The sequence below is a fragment of the Zalophus californianus genome, chromosome 5 (genome assembly GCF_009762305.2).
Source record: "Zalophus californianus isolate mZalCal1 chromosome 5, mZalCal1.pri.v2, whole genome shotgun sequence".
Classification (NCBI taxonomy): domain Eukaryota; kingdom Metazoa; phylum Chordata; class Mammalia; order Carnivora; family Otariidae; genus Zalophus; species Zalophus californianus.
Window position 1 is genome coordinate 105,861,517 of NC_045599.1, and position 19,599 is coordinate 105,881,115.

General features: G+C 37.9%; 1 protein-coding gene across 2 annotated transcripts in view; it reads left to right on the forward strand.

The window, feature by feature from the left end:
* Positions 1-305: 305 nt before the first annotated feature.
* The window catches only part of SOX30 (SRY-box transcription factor 30), a 28,069-nt gene continuing 8,775 nt past the window's right edge, over positions 306-19,599 (forward strand). Inside the window, exons 1-4 of one of the 2 annotated variants that reach the window (XM_027604501.1) lie at positions 306-1,620; positions 3,616-3,855; positions 5,091-5,270; positions 9,749-10,241. In XM_027604501.1, the coding sequence (XP_027460302.1) occupies positions 612-1,620; positions 3,616-3,855; positions 5,091-5,270; positions 9,749-10,241 (1,922 nt within the window). In that variant the 5' untranslated portion in view covers positions 306-611. The remainder of the gene's footprint in view (positions 1,621-3,615; positions 3,856-5,090; positions 5,271-9,748; positions 10,242-19,599) is intronic. The other variant, XM_027604502.1, reaches the window with a different exon arrangement.

Here is a 19,599-nt window from a genome sequence, read left to right on the forward strand (position 1 = left end):
CCAAAGAACCTGGTGATTAATTGAAAGTTTAACTAGTACAGTTATTGTACAAAAGGGGTAGTTGCAGCCTCCCCCCTTTTCCCTTGACACAGATCCAAAGGCCCAAAGTGATGCCCGGGGCCTTTCTTGTATTAGCCAGGGCAAATCGCACATACAAAGCCTGGGGACTCACTTGACTTTATCCTCTGGAGGTCAGTGGCATGGAACCACACCGTTTCCTGGGCAACACCATTGTCGGGCTCTCTGGGCGGGGGAGGGGTAACTAAGACAACGGCCGGATGAGAACTCCGGAAGAGAAGCAAAGTCAGAAGGGGAAAATGGGCAGCACGTGTCACAGCCCAGGCCATCGCGGGTGATTCGAGGGCTCAACACGAGGAGACAGCGGAGGGCGGAAGGGCCGGAGAATGCGCCTGTGATTGGAGGGCCGGGGGTATCGGGACGCTTGTGATTGGGCGAGGCCAAGACGGAGGGCCGCTTTTTGAACCGCGTAGGGTTCTGGGTAGCAAGGGCCTTGGAAGGGTCTTAACCGAAAGGGGGAGGGGGAAGGTCGCCAACAAACGGCTGAGCTCACAATCCCGGCTGGGACCAGGCCCGGGCGTCCCCCTCCCCCCATGGAGAGAGCCAGGCCAGAGCCGCAGCCTCAGCCGCGCCAACTGCCACGGGCAACCCCGCCGCGCCCGCTCCGCCCTGCTCCGCCCCAGCTGCCGGTCGAAGGCGCCTCCTTTAGGGCTGCGGCCGCGGAGCTCCCGCCGTCGCCGCCCACCCCGTGCGCGGCCGCCATTGCGACCGTGGCCTCGTCGTGCGGGGAGGCCCAGGCGTCGGGTGTACAACTCGCGGCATCGCGGCTGCTGCAGGTGAAGCCGGAGCAAGTGTTGCTGCTGCCGCCTGGGCCACCACTGGCTCAGGCCCGGGACGAAGGCGTCGTCGCCTCGCCCGCGCAAGCACAGCTGCTGCAGCTGAGGCCCGAGCTGTTGCTGCTGCCACCGCCGCTGCCCGCGTCCGACGGCGCCCCCTGCAGACCCGAGTTGCACCCAGTGCAGCCCCGGGCGCTGCACATCAAGGCCGAGAAGCAGGAACAGGGGCCCGGCTTGGATCCGTCGGCGGGGACGCGAAGGCCTGTGGAGGCGGGCCCTAGAGCCTCCAGGGCGGCCAAGGTGGAAGGCCCGGGACCAGCTCTCGACTGCCGCCGAGGGGACGAGAAGAAGGGCAGGTTGGAGGCGGAGGAGGTCATGAGGGACGTGGAGAAAGGCGGGGAAGGCAAAAACCTGGCGACCATCAGAGAAGGAGTCATCAAAACGGAGGAGCCCGAGAGACTCCGCGAGGACTGCAGGCTGGGCACGGAGCCCGCGTCCAATGGCCTCGTCCATGGCAGCAAGGAAATCCTAGCCCAGCCATCCAGTGCCTTTGGGCCACACCAGCAAGACCTCAGGATCCCTTTGACTCTCCACACGGTCCCCCCTGGGGCCCGGATCCAATTTCAGGGACCTCCAGCTTCAGAGCTGATACAATTGACCAAGGTCCCCTTGACACCAGTGCCTATTAAAATGCAATCTTTACTGGAGCCTTCTGTAAAAATTGAAACCAAAGATGTCCCGCTGACCGTGCTTCCCTCAGATGCAGGTATTAGACGGCAGGGGAATCTGGTTTTCAAACTTCGTCTATGTTGCCCCGTAGCTGACATGTTAGCAGTTCAGAAGCCTAAACTAGAAAAATAAAATCATGGAACTGATTCATTACAGGGCAAAGTCTGCACAGGTATCACTTCCAATTGACTTGTACATATACCGGTAAAATACACTAACATGTTCCAAGATTCCCATTTTTTAAAAAAATCTATTTTAAGGTCCAGTGAATGATGAGATTTAGAGGCGACTAATGTTTATACACAAAATAGAAATATTGTCACTATAAACAGTTATTTCAGCCATCAGTTTCTATGCTACACTTTATTATAGTAGTTCAATATTTTTACGTGTATCAAGAAGAAAAAAATTTTTTAAAGATTTTATTTGAGAGAGAGAGTGAGCAAGAGAGAAAGCACAAATGGGGAGAGGGGCAAAGGGAGAGGGGGAAGCAGACTCCCCTCTGAGCTGGGAGCCAGACCTGAGATCCCGACCTGAGCCAAAGGCAGACGCTTAAACGTCTAAGCTACCCAGGAGCCCCAAGAAGAAAATTTTAAGTGTTGTTTAATGAAAAAATGTTTATAATCAAACAGGAAAGTTTATACTGAATTTGGAGGTAATTTGTCTTCTTTAAAAATGAATAGTAAACATTTTTATAAGAGAAAACAGTACATGATTAAATGTAACACTTTAGTATTCTAAAAGCTAAGGATTTATAGAAATATAGAAAATGAAAATAGAATAAGCTAGAAATTGTTTTAAAAAATGTAACAACTACATTTTTTTAGTAACAACTACAAGTATTTTATTGCTATCCATTATTTATGAATATATAGTTAGAAAATTCTTATTTTAAGATTTAATTCAGATAATTTTATGCCAATGAATGTCATGGAAAATCATATCATCAGTTCATTTTTTTCATTAACTTTTATATTTACTGTTTTCTTATTTTCCTTACTGACCCTTTCTCTCCATCTCACCCTCTTGCTTTTATAAACTTCATTTTCTAAAGGAAAGGGAAAGCTTTCTATATAATACTTATTTAATCCTTTGTGCATTTTAAAAACTTTCATATATCAAGTAACTAAAATAAAGAGAAACAATAGAAGAGGTTTATAGACAGTTGTTTTTGATGAATTAGGTAAGAGATGTGAATTTAGCTACCTTTATTGTAATTTCAACTTGTTCTGGGACTCTCAAAAAGTCACTTTTATTATTTTTCTTTTATTTTTTCTCCCAGGACATAGGGTTAGTGTCAATGACCCACCTTGGCAAGAGCTTCACCTTCATAATGAAATAGAATATAGTATTATAAATATTTTTACTTGAACGGACGCTACAGGGGCGTGTAAATGAGTTTCTTTAAACGTTTAGGGAACACCTAGCTAGTGCTAGGATTATAGTCATGAATAAGTTGTAGTTCCTGTCCCCCAGTAATAGAATATTTTATTGGGAAAGAAACTAAATTAATTATTGGTAGAGGTATTACCAAAGCCCAAAGAAGTAATAAGCCAACAGTTTACTGTGTCTTCAACATTATTACTCCTACAATATCTTCAACAATATTATTCTTTTTGAGGAAAAGAAGAGGCATTCTAAGCTATAGTTTAGAATGCTGAGTTCAGGGGTTATGAGGCATTCGGGAATACTGGCAGTTCTTTGACTATATTTTTCCAGTTAAAAAATAAATACAGGGGCGCCTGGGTGGCTCAGTCGTTGAGCGTCTGCCTTCGGCTCAGGTCGATTCCAGGGTCCTGGGATCGGGCCCTGCATCGGGCTCCCTGCTCCTCCGGGGGCTTGCTTCTCCCTCTCCCGCTCCCCCTGCTTGTGTTCTCTCTCGTGCTGTGTCTCTCTCTGTCAAATAAATAAACAAAATCTTTAAAATATATATATATAGAGGAAGGTGCACTTCACTTTGACATTATGTGCGTGTGTGGGTGGGTGCGTGTGTGTGGGACATTAATTCAGTCTCTTAATTTTTGTCATGTAGGAATACCAGATACTCCCTTCAGTAAGGACAGAAATGGTCATGTGAAGCGACCCATGAATGCATTTATGGTTTGGGCAAGGATTCACCGGCCAGCACTAGCCAAAGCTAACCCAGCAGCCAACAATGCAGAAATCAGTGTCCAGCTCGGGTTAGAGTGGAACAAACTTAGTGAAGAACAAAAGAAACCCTATTATGATGAAGCACAAAAGATTAAAGAAAAGCACAGAGAGGAATTTCCTGGTAATCAAATGAAATAAACAAAACTTCTTTCTAATTTCTTTTAAATTTATTTAGGTAAAGATTAGGTTAGGTTGAGAATGAAAGACAAAAATGCGTATTTTTTTCTACTCTGATATGTACAATAAAGAGAATAATGGCTAATATTATAGTAATGATTGAGTTGATACATGGCATACGTTTTCTTAAATAGAACCAAGTAGAGGAATATCTGGTCTCATATTTGCCAACTAATAACAAACCAGGGGACATAATTTTAGTGTGGTTTTGATTAAATATACAGATATGAACTTAATAAAGGTGAAACTCCAAAGTTCCAGGCTACAATTTTGCAAATATACTAGAAAATGAAGAGTTAAAATCATAGCAACAGAAACAAATATGCATCATACACTTAAAGACAATGAGAATGCAGGGATTGACACCATGCTCCATTTTAATGTTATATGGTTATGAGAACATAGTTATGTCTTCTAACTGCCAAATTTATCCTCATCATGATGTAGTTTGAAACAATTTCTGATTTACTCCCCAGCCATGAGGACATTTAGATTAAGCTTGGGTAAAAGCAAAGTGTATGGCCAATATGATCATGCATGATGGGAAAAGAGTTATTTTTTTCTAAAATATGAGCAGAAATGTTTTGGGTGTCAGAGGCAACAGTTACAGAGAACCAGTGATTCCCCTGGTTAGGGGAATAACAGTGGCTGCAAACTGTTAAACTCCACTCTTCTGACTTTGGAAGGAAATTGGGTTGTTTGTGGACTTGCAATTGCCGAGTTTAAGAGAGTGATTCTTCCTAAGCTAGGTATAAAAATAGGGACTGGTCATTAGTGACCATTCCATTGTAAGATAGAGACAGTTATATCTCATAGAAAGTGAGGGAACAGGAGATGAATAATATAGGGGCATTATTTTATAAGTAAAGGAAAAGCTTTGGGATTCAAACTCAATGTCTTTAATGTTGATTTTACAGCAGATTCAATATGTGTCTCTGGTTATAAGACATTTGCCCTAACTCTTCCTTTGAATCATGGGTTACAATATTGACCACTAGTTAGGAGCTATATGGGTATTAAAAAGCACAGAAATCACATAAGTTAGAAAAGACACTTTAGACAATAACTTATTTTTTTAAATTTAGAAGTATTTTGGATTCTTTATTGTGAAAAAGAACTATTTAAAGGCTAAATAGGGTCTTTATGTTGAAATTAAAAATCGCTTATCTTCTTCTGTAGGTTGGGTTTATCAACCTCGTCCAGGGAAGCGAAAACGCTTCCCTCTAAGTGTTTCCAATGTATTTTCTGGTACCACACAGAATATCATCTCTACAAATCCTACAACAATATATCCTTATCGCTCACCTACCTACTCTGTGGTAATTCCCAGCCTACAGAACACCATCACTCAACCAGTTGGTGAGTTTGTTTTATTGTAGATTATGAATTTTTAATAGGTGTATGAAAATTTTACCTTAAGTTGAAATGTTGTTTCTGTTAGCTTAAGAATTTTTAGAACAACAATATTAAGGAAAAAAAATCAAGAAGAAAGTAAAAACATGAAATTGGAGAAGGAAAAATTTCAGAGATTGCCATGTACTGTATTATCCTAGCACATTTTTATCTCATTAAGTCAATCTAGCAATGTAGTTTGGTATTCTCCCTTGTTTTGGTGAATATTTCCATCTCATATGTTTTCGCAGTGTATAGTATATTCCACTGCCATATTTGCATCCCTACCTACCTACCCCCATTACCTAATGTTTATTAAGTACCAAATATAGGTCAAACTCTGTGTTTGAGACAGAATACAAAGGTATCCTTACAGTCTCCTATCAAAGAGCTTATATGGTAGTTTAGAAAGGATAGATACCAATACAAATAATTTTACTATTTCTTTGATAAAATCTATAGTACTTTGTCTGTTATTATTTCTACAACCAATGCATTATGTTCACTCTGTCTTTCACATTTAATGCCACATCCCAAGCTCTTCTCCTGTTTCTTGTTTCCAAAAGTGATTACAGCATGATAGTCCAGAATTCTTTTTAGATATCTTTCTTTTATCAAATGTCTTTGATGCTGGTTATGCCAGCATTTTCATTTTATATTAAATATCAAATTTGTTTATTTTAAAGTCTTCTAGAACTCTGGTGGAAGCTATATTTATTTTAGTCTGGCTTTTAAATGTCACTTTATACATATATGAATTTTCTGGTGAATAATTTTGTTCTCTACATTTTATCTCTAAAGCCTGAAATTGGTTTGCCTTATTATACTGTTACTCAGTTGACATCTTTCATTCTTCTGAATTCATACATTTTCTCTAAATTTTTAATTAAAAAAGTTTACTACTATTTCAGTTGTTTGGTAGTAGACACATGGTGCCTCTTCAGTTTACCCACCTCTTCTTGTTTAACTGAAACAGACAGAAAACGTCCATTTTTCTGATACTATTATAATCCAAAAAAAGCTGCTCTTTGCCTTAAGATCCATTCCAGCAAAGTATCATGTCCATGAGAAACACAAATCCGGCTCAAAAATTCCTTGAAAAGTGATATAGCTCTTTATTGTAGGTTTTCTTGAGGGGCCAGGGAAGGAAGAATCACATGGTTCAACATATAGTAAGTCATCTTGGGGCTCCTCATTACCGTCTTCTCTCTCCAAAGTCCCACTTTTTTTTTTTTTTAATCAGTTGCCTGTTTGTCCCAATTCTCCATTTCCCATCTCCGTCTCTATGTCTCTGCCTGTTACTCTATTTCTCTCTCCTCTCCTTCTGTCTCTGCCTCTTTTTCTCTTTGTTCAGCCACATGCTGTTCCTTCTCTCCTTACTACCTCCATATAGCTTTTTCTTGTAGAGAAATTTGGTCTGTCCTCAGTTTCTGCCATTCTTCACTCCTTCACTATTTATCCCAGTCACACAACAAAAGCCTCGGTGCACCCTCTGTCCAGTCAGCACAGGCAGTGAATTCTTTCCCTTTGGGAGAGGTGGTGGGAGAGTATTGAAAATTAATAACTTTTTTTGTTCCTGTAATACTATACTATACATCTAGAATTCTCTTTATCTCATGTAATGATTAGATTATGCTAGCTGCTTTATAAGCACCTAAACATAATGGTTTAAACAGAATTATGGTTTATTTAAAGTCTAAAATAGGTATTTCTAGTCAGTGTATGGCTCTCTTTGAAGGGGTGACTCATGGGCACAGACTTCTTCCACCCTGTGGCACTGCCATCTTTAATATGTGGCATCCAAGGCCACTGGACTAATGTGCATGAACTTGCAGAAGGGGAAAGAGCTTAGAAGATAATGAATGAAAGGTTTTCAGGGGCCAGTCGCCAAAGTGGTGCACATCTCTTGTAACTTCCATTGGGTAGCTCTTGGACCCATGGCAACTCCTCTGACTGCAAGGGAGGCTGGGAAAGGTAATTTAGCTATGTGCTAGAAGAAGAGAAAACAGGTGACTGGCTAGTCTTTTCCATACCTTATCTAAAGTTTGATACATTAGAGCTCTGCCCTTCCCACAAGTCTTCTCTCTTCACTTACAGTTTATGGAGATGACTGGATGTTGCAGACTTTAACTTCCTGCTTAGCAACCAGAATTTTGACATTTAGGACATCTTCCTTATACTTCTATATAACTCTCTATGCATGCATTTTATTTTTAACCTCAGACCAAAACAGTGCCTGACATATGTTAGTTACTTGGTGAATATTGAATTAAAGGAATGCATGATTTATCATATCATGCCTCATACTGCTTTTTTTTATAGAAGTATCTTTGGTTAAAAAGAACATTTCATGTCAGCTAAAAGATGAGTCCCTTCCTTCTTCAGTAACTGAAATAATATCAGTTGGTCTGTATAGCTCCTTTACTTTGCCTGGGAAGATCATACTTCTTTACTGAGGACTAAGAGCTTCTTGAACTAGCTATAGGGAAGCAAAACCTGTGTCAGAGGAAGATGTTAGGAGCAGATGTCTTGAGTGCAGTGATAATTCAATTACAAATCAGCCTGGCTTCATAGTTGTTTAGAGAAGGGAGTTTTCTTTATATCAGAGTGGTAAAAGTGCTATCAGATATAGATTTATTTGTTAGGGTTTTTTTTTTTTCCATCTAGTCAAAGCTTTCTTAACTATTATTAGCCAAGTTCTGCACCAAAAACTGGGATGCAGACAGGAATGAAAGTGTTCCTGCTCTCAAGCTTCCAGTTTTGTGATTGTGGTAGGGGTGGCAGACAAGCAAATAACAGATATTTATAATATTTCATGATAAGATATAGATTTACATGTTCTGAGGGAACATGGAAGAGGGAAATTACTTTATGCCTGATCAATCAGGAAAGGCCTAGGGCCTGTGCCTCACAGATGGGAGGGCACATAACCCTATCAACTACGAGTCAGGACTGCTTCACTTACACCCTCTCCCTGTGTTATCTGTGCTTCACTGGGTCAGGGGCCATCTTTGAAACAGATAGATTAACAGATAATTACCAGATAATTAGTAACAGATAAGTACCTACCTGCAGGTTTAAGAGGAGTATTATATGCCTTATCTGGAGAGAAAGAAGAAAGGAAAGGCCTTCACTGGGCAAGGCTAAGAGAAGATCCACATTCCTTTCAGCCTCTCACAGAGACATATTTCTAATCATAGAGTCTGTTCTTGGACTGCATCTTCTATATTAACAGAGATCTAACTGCACTGGAATAAACCAGATCATGACTCTCTTGCCATGGCTTCTCTCTGTATTTTTTGGAAAATTTTAATTAAGTTTAGGCTAAATGTGTCATTTGAATAACTTGCTAACTCAATTAGTAGTCCTCTCTTGTTCAAGAACATGATTGTTACACCTCCCTATAAAATTCTGCCATATTTGTTATGCCTCGCTGCAATAATACTACTTTCATATCTGTCAGAAATTGTTGACCTGTGGCAAGTCCTCTTCTCACCTGGGAATTTCGTTCTGTAATCACATTGACACTGAATGCAATAAAGCAAAATAATTTTACTGATTGTTTATTTTTTCAATCAAAAAACTAAATGTCATTTTAATGTCAGATTAATATAGAGAAGTATGTGGGATAGTAGTAAAATGACCCACACACTTCCCTGAAACCTCAAAGTAAGGTTAATATGTTTACACAATAGAAAATTTAAACAGTACCAATAGATGTATAATAAAAGTCTAGCTTTTCTTTTTGCCACATTGCCCTGTCCCTTCTCCCAGATGATTGTTCCTTAAAAGTAACCACTATCTGTAGTTTCATATTATTTTTTAAAGAAACATTTATATATACGCATTAGCATCTGTATGTATTCATCTTTCACTCAGTCACTCAATTTTATTCATTTATTTATCCATTCAGAAATATTTGTTGGGTGCCTGGGTGGCTCAGTCGTTAAGCATCTGCCTTTGGCTCAGGTCATGATCCTGGGGTCCTGGGATCGAGTTCCACATTGGGCTCCCTGCTCTGTGGGAAGCCTGCTTCTCCCTGTCTCACTCCCTCTGCTTGTGTTCCTGCTCTCACTGTCTCTGTCTCTGTCAAATACATAAATAAAATCTTTAAAAAAAAAAGAAATATTTGTTGAGGGCCTATTCTGTGCCATACAGAATTTTGAGCCCTGGAGATACAGCAGGGAGCAAAACAGAATAGGTCTCTCCTCTCATGTCACTTAAAATCTAGATGGGAAAGAGAGACAAAAAATGTAAAATAGGTAAACAAAATGATTTTGATTTGTTCAAATACTATAAAGGAAATAGAGTGGTGTGATGTAGTAATGTTAGTAGGTGAGGTGGTTAGTGAAGGCTTCTGGTTGTACAGCTTATTAAATTCTGAAAAAAGAAAAACATGGAGCAACTCAATTAATGTCAGACCTATGCTATTTTTATTTCTAAAGGTGATGCCCCACCTGCCATCCAGCTGCCCACACCTGCAGTCCAGCGCCCAAGCCCCATCTCACTTTTCCAGCCCAGCGTCTCCAGTACTGCCCAGGTGGCCGTCCAGGCTCCAAGTCTGCCCCTCCGCCCGGCACTCCCACCCCAGCGCTTTGCTGGGCCCTCCCAAACAGACACTCATCAGCTTCATTCCGGAGCCAGTCACTCTGTGAAGAGACCCACTCCGGTCTCTCTGGAGAACACCAACAGGATTCCAACTAGTGCAAGTACTGCCCAGGCCAGATTTGCGGCCTCAACCATCCAACCTCCCAAGGAGTATCCCAGTGTTTCCACTTGTCCCAGAAGTGCTCCAGTCCCCCAGGCTCCTCCTATTCCACACTCACATGTCTACCAGGCTCCTCCCCTTGGCTATCCAGCCATGTTGTTTGGGACACCACCACGATTTTCTTTTCATCACCCTTACTTCCTACCTGGACCTCACTACTTCCCATCAAGGTAAATGAACATTTTTTTCTTTCAACTAAAGACACATATAGCTAATGCATTTTTACCTATGAAGGTACCCATCTTTTTATTTTAAAAGGGACTTCCTCAATTCTGATTGGAATCTGATTTAAATTAGAGGCTGAATTAGGGGCCAAGCAGTTAACATAAAAACATGAAGGAGGCTAGATGAGGACTGGGAGGGCCAAAGAGAAGTTCATGCCCCATCTAATGGGGTAGCTGCTACTGAGCTATAGCTGATTGTTGCCACAAGATAATACAGGGTCTAATGTTATCAGATCTGATTTTTCAGAAAAATCAGTTAGTGAAGGCTTCTGGTTGTACAGCTATAAGGGTCTTTAAAATTATTTAGTTACCCCCCCACCAATACCTTATTGTATAGAGTTGTGTTTCTCAGACTTACTTTTATATGTATATCATTCATATGTGATCTTGTTACAATGCAGGTTCTGAGTCAGTAGGTCTGGGGTAGAGCAGTATCCTATACCAGGGTATAGTAGGCCTGATATTCTGCATTTCTAACAAGTTCCCAAGTGATGCCAGTTCTGTTGGTTTATAGACCAAACTTTGAATAGCAACAGTATAGAGGAGAGTATTTGGTCTCGGAGGTTTAATGACTTGTTCAAAGTTACACAGTGGTCTTTTTAACAACAACAACAAAAAAATCCCGTATAAATTATCAGTAAAAGAATTGATTTTTATAGGAAGGAATCTAGAGAAAACAAATTTGTAACTTTTCACTTTGGAGTGATAGAATTTAGCTTCCTTGCAAGCATTCTAATAGAGTATAACTTCTACTTTTCAATTGCTGGTAAGTGTATAAACAGAGATAGTTTCTACTGAGATTGGAATGTTACATGTCTAATACCAATCTTCTATTGTTACTTATTTAGGAAAGTAAAATTACTTCTCACTTAGGCATACCAACAGCTCAAAGAACTTTTCAGGTATATATTATGTTACTTCAGTTCATAATAGGATTGCTTGTTTTAAAGTCCTTAGCCCAGTTTGCCACAACCATTCCCCATTTTATAGCTTAGTGATGGTCAAGGGGATGGTGGCTAATGTTCTGGTGTGACTTTTTGCTGTTGGAGGAGGCATTATAGACCTTTTATTCCTCAAAGCATTATGGTTGTGCATTTTGACTTAATTTGGTGGCTTCCTGAAGAATTGGTTCAAGGGCTTGCCTTTGTTTCACTCACCTCAAAACACTCGCAGGGTTTGAGTTGTCTTTCAAGTGGTGTTTGTGAAAAATATTCAAAGGCATATACTACCCTCAGCTTTCTGGTGTAAGGGACAACAGATGGGGCAAGCAGCAGGCGACTGAAAAGCCTAGAAGAGACTGGGAAAGGAGGTACATGGGGGAATAAAGGCTTTGAAAAACTCCCATGTATACTGGGAAATATAGAATGGCACACACATGTCCAGGGCTAGACACATATTCAGCAAACACCTGAGAAGACTGTAAGCTTTCACCTCTGACTGATCTTTAGGCTCTGTGTAAATAGGAAACCAAGTCTAAGAAAGAACTGTAAACAGCCTGGCTAAGCACTGAAGGAGTGCCCCAACTCAGAACCAATCTGCAAAGACTGGGAGGGTGTTTTTTGCTCTCGTTTGTTTTGTTTGGCTCTACATGTTTAAGGAAAGCTCTGCCAAATCACTAAATTAATGGAACAGAGACTTAAATAATCACAAAAGGCAAAGAATGAAGTCTTTACAAAAATAATTTAGAAAAGTCACCAATGAAACACACAAGTACAACTCAAAAGAAGCAACCATATCATACCCTGGGGAGGGGCAGAAATCTGATTTTTAGAAATACTACATTATAATACTCAAAATATCCAGTTTTCAACAAAAAATTACTAAGCATGTAAGGAAACAAGAAGGTATGGTATTTACAAGAAAAAAATTAACAGAAACTATCCCTGAGGAAGCCCAGACATTGGATTTACTAGACAAAGGCTTTAAATCAACTGTCTTGAGCTAAAGGGAGCTGAAGGAAACCATGGACAGAGAACTAAATGAAACCAGGAGAACAGAGTACCATCAAATAGAGAAGAACATCAATAAAAATACAGAAATTATTAAAAGGAACCAAATAGAAATCCTGGAACTTAAAATTACAGTAACTGAAATGAAAAATCACTATGGAGATCCAGCGCATATTTGAGCAGGCAGAAGAATTAGTGAATATGAAGATAAGTCAGTTGAAATCATCCAATCTGAGAAGCAGAAGAAAAATAGTTAAGAAAAGTGAACAGAATCTAAGGGACCTGTGGGACATCATCAGATGTACCAACATAATCATCAGAGATCCTGGAGAAGAGGTGAGAAAGGAAAGGGCAGAAAGAATATTTAAAGAAATAGTGGCCAAAAATGATCCAGATTTGAAGGAAGATGTGAATCCAAGAAGTTCAATGAATACTAACTAGGATAAATTCAAAGAGATCCACACTAAGATACATTATAATCAAACTGTTAAATACCAAAGATGAAGAAATAATCTTGAGTGCAGCAAGAGGAAAGTGACTTATCTTGTTCAGGAGATTCTCAGTAAGACTAACAGCCAATTTTGCATCAGAAGCCATGGAGGACAGAAGGCAGTGGGATACATAGTGCTGAAAAAAAAAAAAAACAATCCATCAATCAGGAATTCTATAATTGACAAAGTATCCTTCAAAAATGAGAAATAAAAACCTTCTCAGATAACAAAAGTTGAGGAAGTTCATAACTAGTAGATATGTCCTACAAGAAATGCTAAAGGGACTACTTCAGACTGAAATGAAAAGACACTAGACAGTAACTCAAAGCCAAACAAAGAAATAAAGAACTCCGGTGAAGTTTACTATATAGGTAGATATAAAACCCAGCATTATTGTATTTTTGGTTAGTAACTTCTCTTTTTTTTCCTGTATTATTTAAAAGGAGAATACATAAAACAATTATTATAAATCTATGTCAATGGATACAAAATGCATAAATATGTAACTTATGACAACATAAAGTGGGGATGGTGTTTTATAGAGAGTTTTCATATGCTAATGAAGGTAAATACCAATTTAAATTAGATTGTTATAAATTTAGGATTTTAACTGTAATCCCCAAGGTAACCATTTAAGAAAATAACTTTAAAAATATGCAGAAAGGAAATAGGGAAACAAAATAGAACACTAGAAAAATCCATTAAACATAAAAGAAGACCTTAATGGAAAAACTAAGGAATAACAAAAGAATGACATAAAGAAAGCAAATAGCAAAATGGCAAAATAAGTCCTTCCTTATCAGTAATCAATTTAAATGTAAGTGGATTAAACTATCTAATTAAAAGCAGAAATTGGCAGAATGTATTAAAAATAGGATCAAAATATATCCTGCCTGCAAAAGACTCACTTTAGATCCAAAGACACAAATAGGTTGAAAGAGGGGAAAAAGTAAAAGAAGATATTCCATGCAAAGAGAGATGGGGTGCCTATAATAATATAAGCAAAATAGACTTTATGTCAAAAATTGTTACAGTAGACAAAGAAGGATATTACATATTGATAAGAGTTAATACATTAAGAAGATAAAGTGATTATAATCATATACGTATGCAACAAAGGGCCCCAAAATTGCAGAATTAAATGGAGAAATAGATAAATTTACAATAATAGTTGAAGACTTAAGGATTTTTTTGAGATATAACAACTGATATATAACATTATATTAGTTTCATGTGTACAACATACATTTTTTTTTTTTTGCTTGTGTTGAGAACTTTTAAGATTTACTCTCTCAGCAACTTTCAAATATACAACATGGTATTAACTATAGTCACAACGTTGTACATTATATCTCCAGGACTTATTTATCTTATAACTGGAAGTTTGTAATTTTTGACCACCTTCGCCCATTTTTGCCTATTTCCCACCCCATCCCCCTTCTGGCAACCACCAATCTGTTCTCTATGAATTCATTTTTTTTAAGTTCCACATGTAAGTGAGATCATACCAAATTTGTCTTTCTGTGACTTATTTTACTTAGCATAATGTCCTCAAGGTTCATCCGTATTGTTACAGGATTTCTTCCTTTTTCTATAGCTGAATAATATTCCATTGTGTGTATGGAACTTCTTCTGCAGTGAACATGGGAATACAGTTACTTTTTCAAGTTAGTGTTTTCATTTCCTTCAAATAAATACCCAGAAGTGGAATTGCTGGATCATATGGCAGGTCTATTTTCAATTTTTTGAGGAATGTTCATACTATTTCTCATAGTGGCTATACCAATTTACTTTCCCACCAACAGTACACAAGGGTTCCCTTTTCTCCACATCCTCACCAACACTTGTTATTTCTTGTCCTTCTGATAAAACCAATTTAGCAGGTGTGAGGTGATGTCTCATTGTGGTTTTTATGTGCATTTCCCTGATAATTAGTGATGTTGAGTACTTATCATGTACCTGTTGGCCATCTGTATGTCTTCTTTGGAAAAATGTCTATTCAGATCCTGTGCCCATTTTTTAACTGGATTGTTGTTGTTGCTATTGACTTGTATGAGTTGTTTATATATTTTGGATATTAATGCCTTATCAGATATATGAGATGCAAATATTTTCTCCCATTTGGTAGCTTGCTCTTTCATTTTGTTGCTGGTTTCCTTTGCTGTGCAGAAGCTTTTTATTTTGATGTGGTCCCACTTGTTTATTTTCGCTTTTATTGCCTTTTGGTGTCAAGCCCAAAATATCATCAGCAAGACCAATGTCAAGGAGCTTACTGCTTATGTTTTCTTCTAGGAATTTTATGATTTGGGGTCTTATGTTTAAGTCTTTACTTTTTAATTTTGGGTTGATTTTTATATATGGTGTAAGATAGGGGTTTCATTATTTCCATGTGGCTGTTCAGTTTTCTTAACACCATTTATTGAAGAGACTATCCTTTCCTGATTGTATATTCTTGACTCCTTTGTAAATTAATTGACCATGTATGTGTGAGTTTATTTCTGGTCTCTCTATTCTTTTCAATTGATCTATATGTCTGCTTTTATGCCAATACCATATTGTTTTATTATAGCTTTATAATATAGTTTGAAATCAGGGAGTGTAATGCCCCTAGCTTTGTTCTTTCTCAAGATTGCTTTGACTATATGTGGTCTTTTTTTTTTTTTTTAATGTTATGTTAGTCACCATACAGTACATCACGTAATGTTCCATGATTCATTGTTTGCTTATAACACCCAGTGCTCCATGCAATATGTGCCCTCCTTAATACCCATCACTGGGCTAACCCATTCCCCCACCCCCCCCCCCCTAAAACTCTCACTTTGTTTCTCGGAGTCCATAGACTCATGGTTTGTCTCCCCGTCCGATTTCCCCCCCTTCATTTTTTCCTTCCTTCTCCTTATATCCTCCATGCTATTCCTTATGTTCCACAAATAAGTGAAACCATATGATAATTGACTTTCTGTGCTTAACTTACTTCACTTAGCATCGTCTCCTCCAGTCCCATCCATGTTGCTGCAAAAGTTGGGTAGTCATTCTTTCTGATGGCTGAGTACTATTCCATTGTATATATGGACCACATCTTTATCCATTCGTCTGTTGAAGGTCATCTCAGCTCTTTCCACAGTTTGGCTAGTTTGGACATTGCTGCTATGAACATTGGGGCGCATATAGCCCTTCTTTTCACTACATCTGTGTCTTTGGGGTAAATACCCAGTAGTGCAATTGCTGGGTCATAGGGTAGCTCTATTTTTAATTTTTTGAGGAACATCTACAGTTTTCCAAAGTGGCTGTACCAACTTGCATTCCCACCAACAGTATAAGAGGGTTCCCCTTTCTCCACAACCTCTCCAACATTTGTTGTTTCTTGCCTTGTCAATTATTTGGGGTCTTTTGTGGTTCTGTACAAATTTTAGGATTGTTTGTTCTATTTCTGTGAAAAATGCCATTGGAATTTTCATAGGGGTTGCATTGAATGGATCCATGGGCACAGAATATCTTTCCATTTATTTGTGTTTTCTTCATTTTCTTTTATCAACGTCTTATATTTTTCAGCATACAAATCTTTTACCTTTCTGGTTAAATTTATTTTTAGGTATTTTATTCTTTTTGAAGCAGTTGTAAATGGAACTGTTTTCTTAATTCCTTTTTATAATAATTTATTGTTAGTGTATAGAAATACAAATGATTTTTGTATTTTGATTTTCTATCCTTGAACTTTACTGAATTTGTTGATTAGTTCTAACATTTTTTTCAATGGAATCTTTAGGGTTTTCTATGTATAATATCATGCCAGTCCAATAGAAATAGTTTTACTTCTTCTTTTCCAATTTGGATGCCTTTTATTTCTTTTTCTTGCCTGATAGCTCTGGCTTGGAGTTCCAATACTATGTTGAATGGAAGTGGCAAGTGTGAGCATCCCTGTCTTACTTTCTTTTTTTTTTTAAGATATTATTTATTCAGAGAGAGAGAGCGTGAGGGGGGGAGGGCCAGAAGGAGAGGTAGAGAAAGAATCATAAGAAGGCTCCTTGCTCAGCATGGAGCCTGATGTAGGGCTCAACCCCACGACCCTGAGATCATGACCTGAACAGAAATCAAGAGTTGGTTGCTTAACTGACTGAGCCCACCAGGTGCCCCTCTTAATCTTGATCTTAGAGAAAAAGCTTTTAGCTTTTCACCATTGAGTATGATGTTAGCTGTGAATACTTTAAATAATGGATAGATCATTCCTCCAAAATGAAGGAAGATTATAAGGAAATAGAAGACTGTACAACACTGTAAACCAACTACATAACAGGCATATATAATGCTTCACCCAATGACGGAATATAGATTCTTCACAATTGCACATAGGAAAGACCATATGTTAGATCACAAAGCAAGTCTCAAAAATGCTTTAAAAAATTTGATCATACAAAATTTCTTCTCCAACCATGATAGAATAACAGAAAAATTATAGCTGCAATGACCTACATTCAAAAAGGAAGATCTCAAATCGACAACAACTTTACACCTTAAGGAACTAGAAAAAGAAGAGCAAACAAAGCCTAAAACCTGCAGAAGGAAATGATTAGAGGTAAGTAAAGAATAGAAAAACAAGAGAGTTTAATGAAATAAAAGAAAATCAACAAAAGTTAGCTTTTTAAAAAGATCAATTGAATTGATGAAACTTTAGCTAGACTGACAGAAAAAAAGAGAAGACATAAATTATTAAAATGAGATGTGAAAGTTGGTTACATTGCTACCAACTTTACAGAAATAAAAATGATTATTGGAGAATATAGTGAATAATTGTACACCAGCCAGTTAGATACCTGGATAAAGTGGACAAATAAGTGAATTACCAAAACTGACTCAAGTACAAATAGCAAATCTGAACAGACCTATATTAAGAGATTGAATCAGTAATCAGAAACCTCCCAGCAAAGAAAAGCCCTGGGCTAGATAGCTTCATTGGTGAATTTTACCAAATATTTAAAGAGGAATTAATACCGATTCTCAAATTCTTCCAAAAAATATGAAGGAACACTTCTAGAACCAGCATTACTCTGCTACCAAAGCCAGACAAAGATATCACAAGAAAGAATATTACAGACCAATATATCATATGAATATAGTTGTAAAGTATGCTCAATAAAATACTAGCAAACTGAATCCAGCAGCATATTAAGAGGATTATATACCAAGACCAAGTGAGATTTACCGCAGGAATGTGCACGTGGTTCAACATCTGAAAATCAATGAGTGTAATACACCTTATAAATAGAATGAAGGAACAAAACCACCTGATCATCTCAATTGATGCAGAAAAAAAAGCTTTTGATAAAATCCAACACCTTTTTTATTATTAAAAACAATTCCTGATTTCAAAATTGAATTGTCAAACTAGGAATAGAAGAGAACTTCCTCAACATGATAAAGGGCATCTCTGAACAAAACCCACAGTTAATATCATCTTCACTGATGAAGGACGAAAGGCTTTCCCCCTGAGATTGGGAACCAGAAAAGGATGTCTGCTTTCACAATTGCTATTCAACATTGTACTAGAAGTTCTAGCCAGAGAAATTAAGCAAGAAAAAAAAGACATCCCAAACAAAAGAGATTTATCTCTTTTTGTACATGATCCTATGTATAGAAAATCCTATATATAGAAAATCCTAAAGAATCCGCAGAAGTTTATTAGAGCTAATGATAAGTTGCAGGGTATAAGATAAATATACATAAAACACTTGAATTTTCTATACACTAGCAATGAGCAATCCAAAAAGGAAATTAAGAAAACAGTTCTATTGGATCATAGCAGAAGAGAGGAATAAATGAAACAAGACAAAACCAGAGAGAGAGACAAACCATAAGAGACTCAATCTCAGGAACCAAACTGAGGGTTGTTGGAGTAGAGGGGGATGAGAGGGATGGGGTGGCTGGGTGATGGACATTGGGGAGGGTATGTGCTATGGTGAGCGCTGTGAATTGTTTAAGACTGATGAATCACAGACCTGTACCCCTGAAACAAATTAATACATTACATGTTAATAAAAATTTTTAAAAAAAGTAAAAATTTTAAAATTTTTAAAAAAAGAGTAAAATACCTAGGAATAAATCTAACCAAGCAGAGGTACAAGACTCATAAACTGAAAACTACAAATCATTACTGAAAGAAATTAAAGACCTAAATAAATGTAAATGTATTTATGTTCATGCATTAGAAGACTTAATATTGTTAAGAAGACAATACTTCATAAAGTGATTTGCAGAATCAATACAATCCCTCTCAAAAATCCCAATGACTTTTTTTCACAAAAATGGAAAAGCTGACCTTAAAGTTTATATGGAATTATAAGTGACCCAGAATAGTTTTAAAACACTCTTGAGAAAGGGGAACAAATTTGAGGACTCACAATTCCTGACTTCAAACTTACTACAAAGCTACTATATCAAACAATGTGGTATCAAGAGAATGAAAGACAAGTCACAGACTGGGAGAAGATATTTGCAAAAGATGTATCTGATTGAGGACTGTTATACAAAATGTGCAAGATATTGAATTCTTAAAACTCAACAATAGAAAACAACCTATTAAAAATGGACAAAATACCTGAACAGACACCTCACCAAAGAACATATACAGATGGCATTTAAGCACGTGAAAAGATGCTTCACATTATATATCTTTAGGGAAATACAAATTTAAATGGAATACCACTACAAACCTATCAGAATTGCCAAAATCCAAATTATGGACAACACCAAATACTAGTCAGGATGTGGAGTAAAGGAAATTCTAATTCATTGCTAGTGGGAATGCATAATGGTACAGTCACTTTGGAAGACAGTTTGGCAATTCCTTATAAAACTAAAAATACTCTT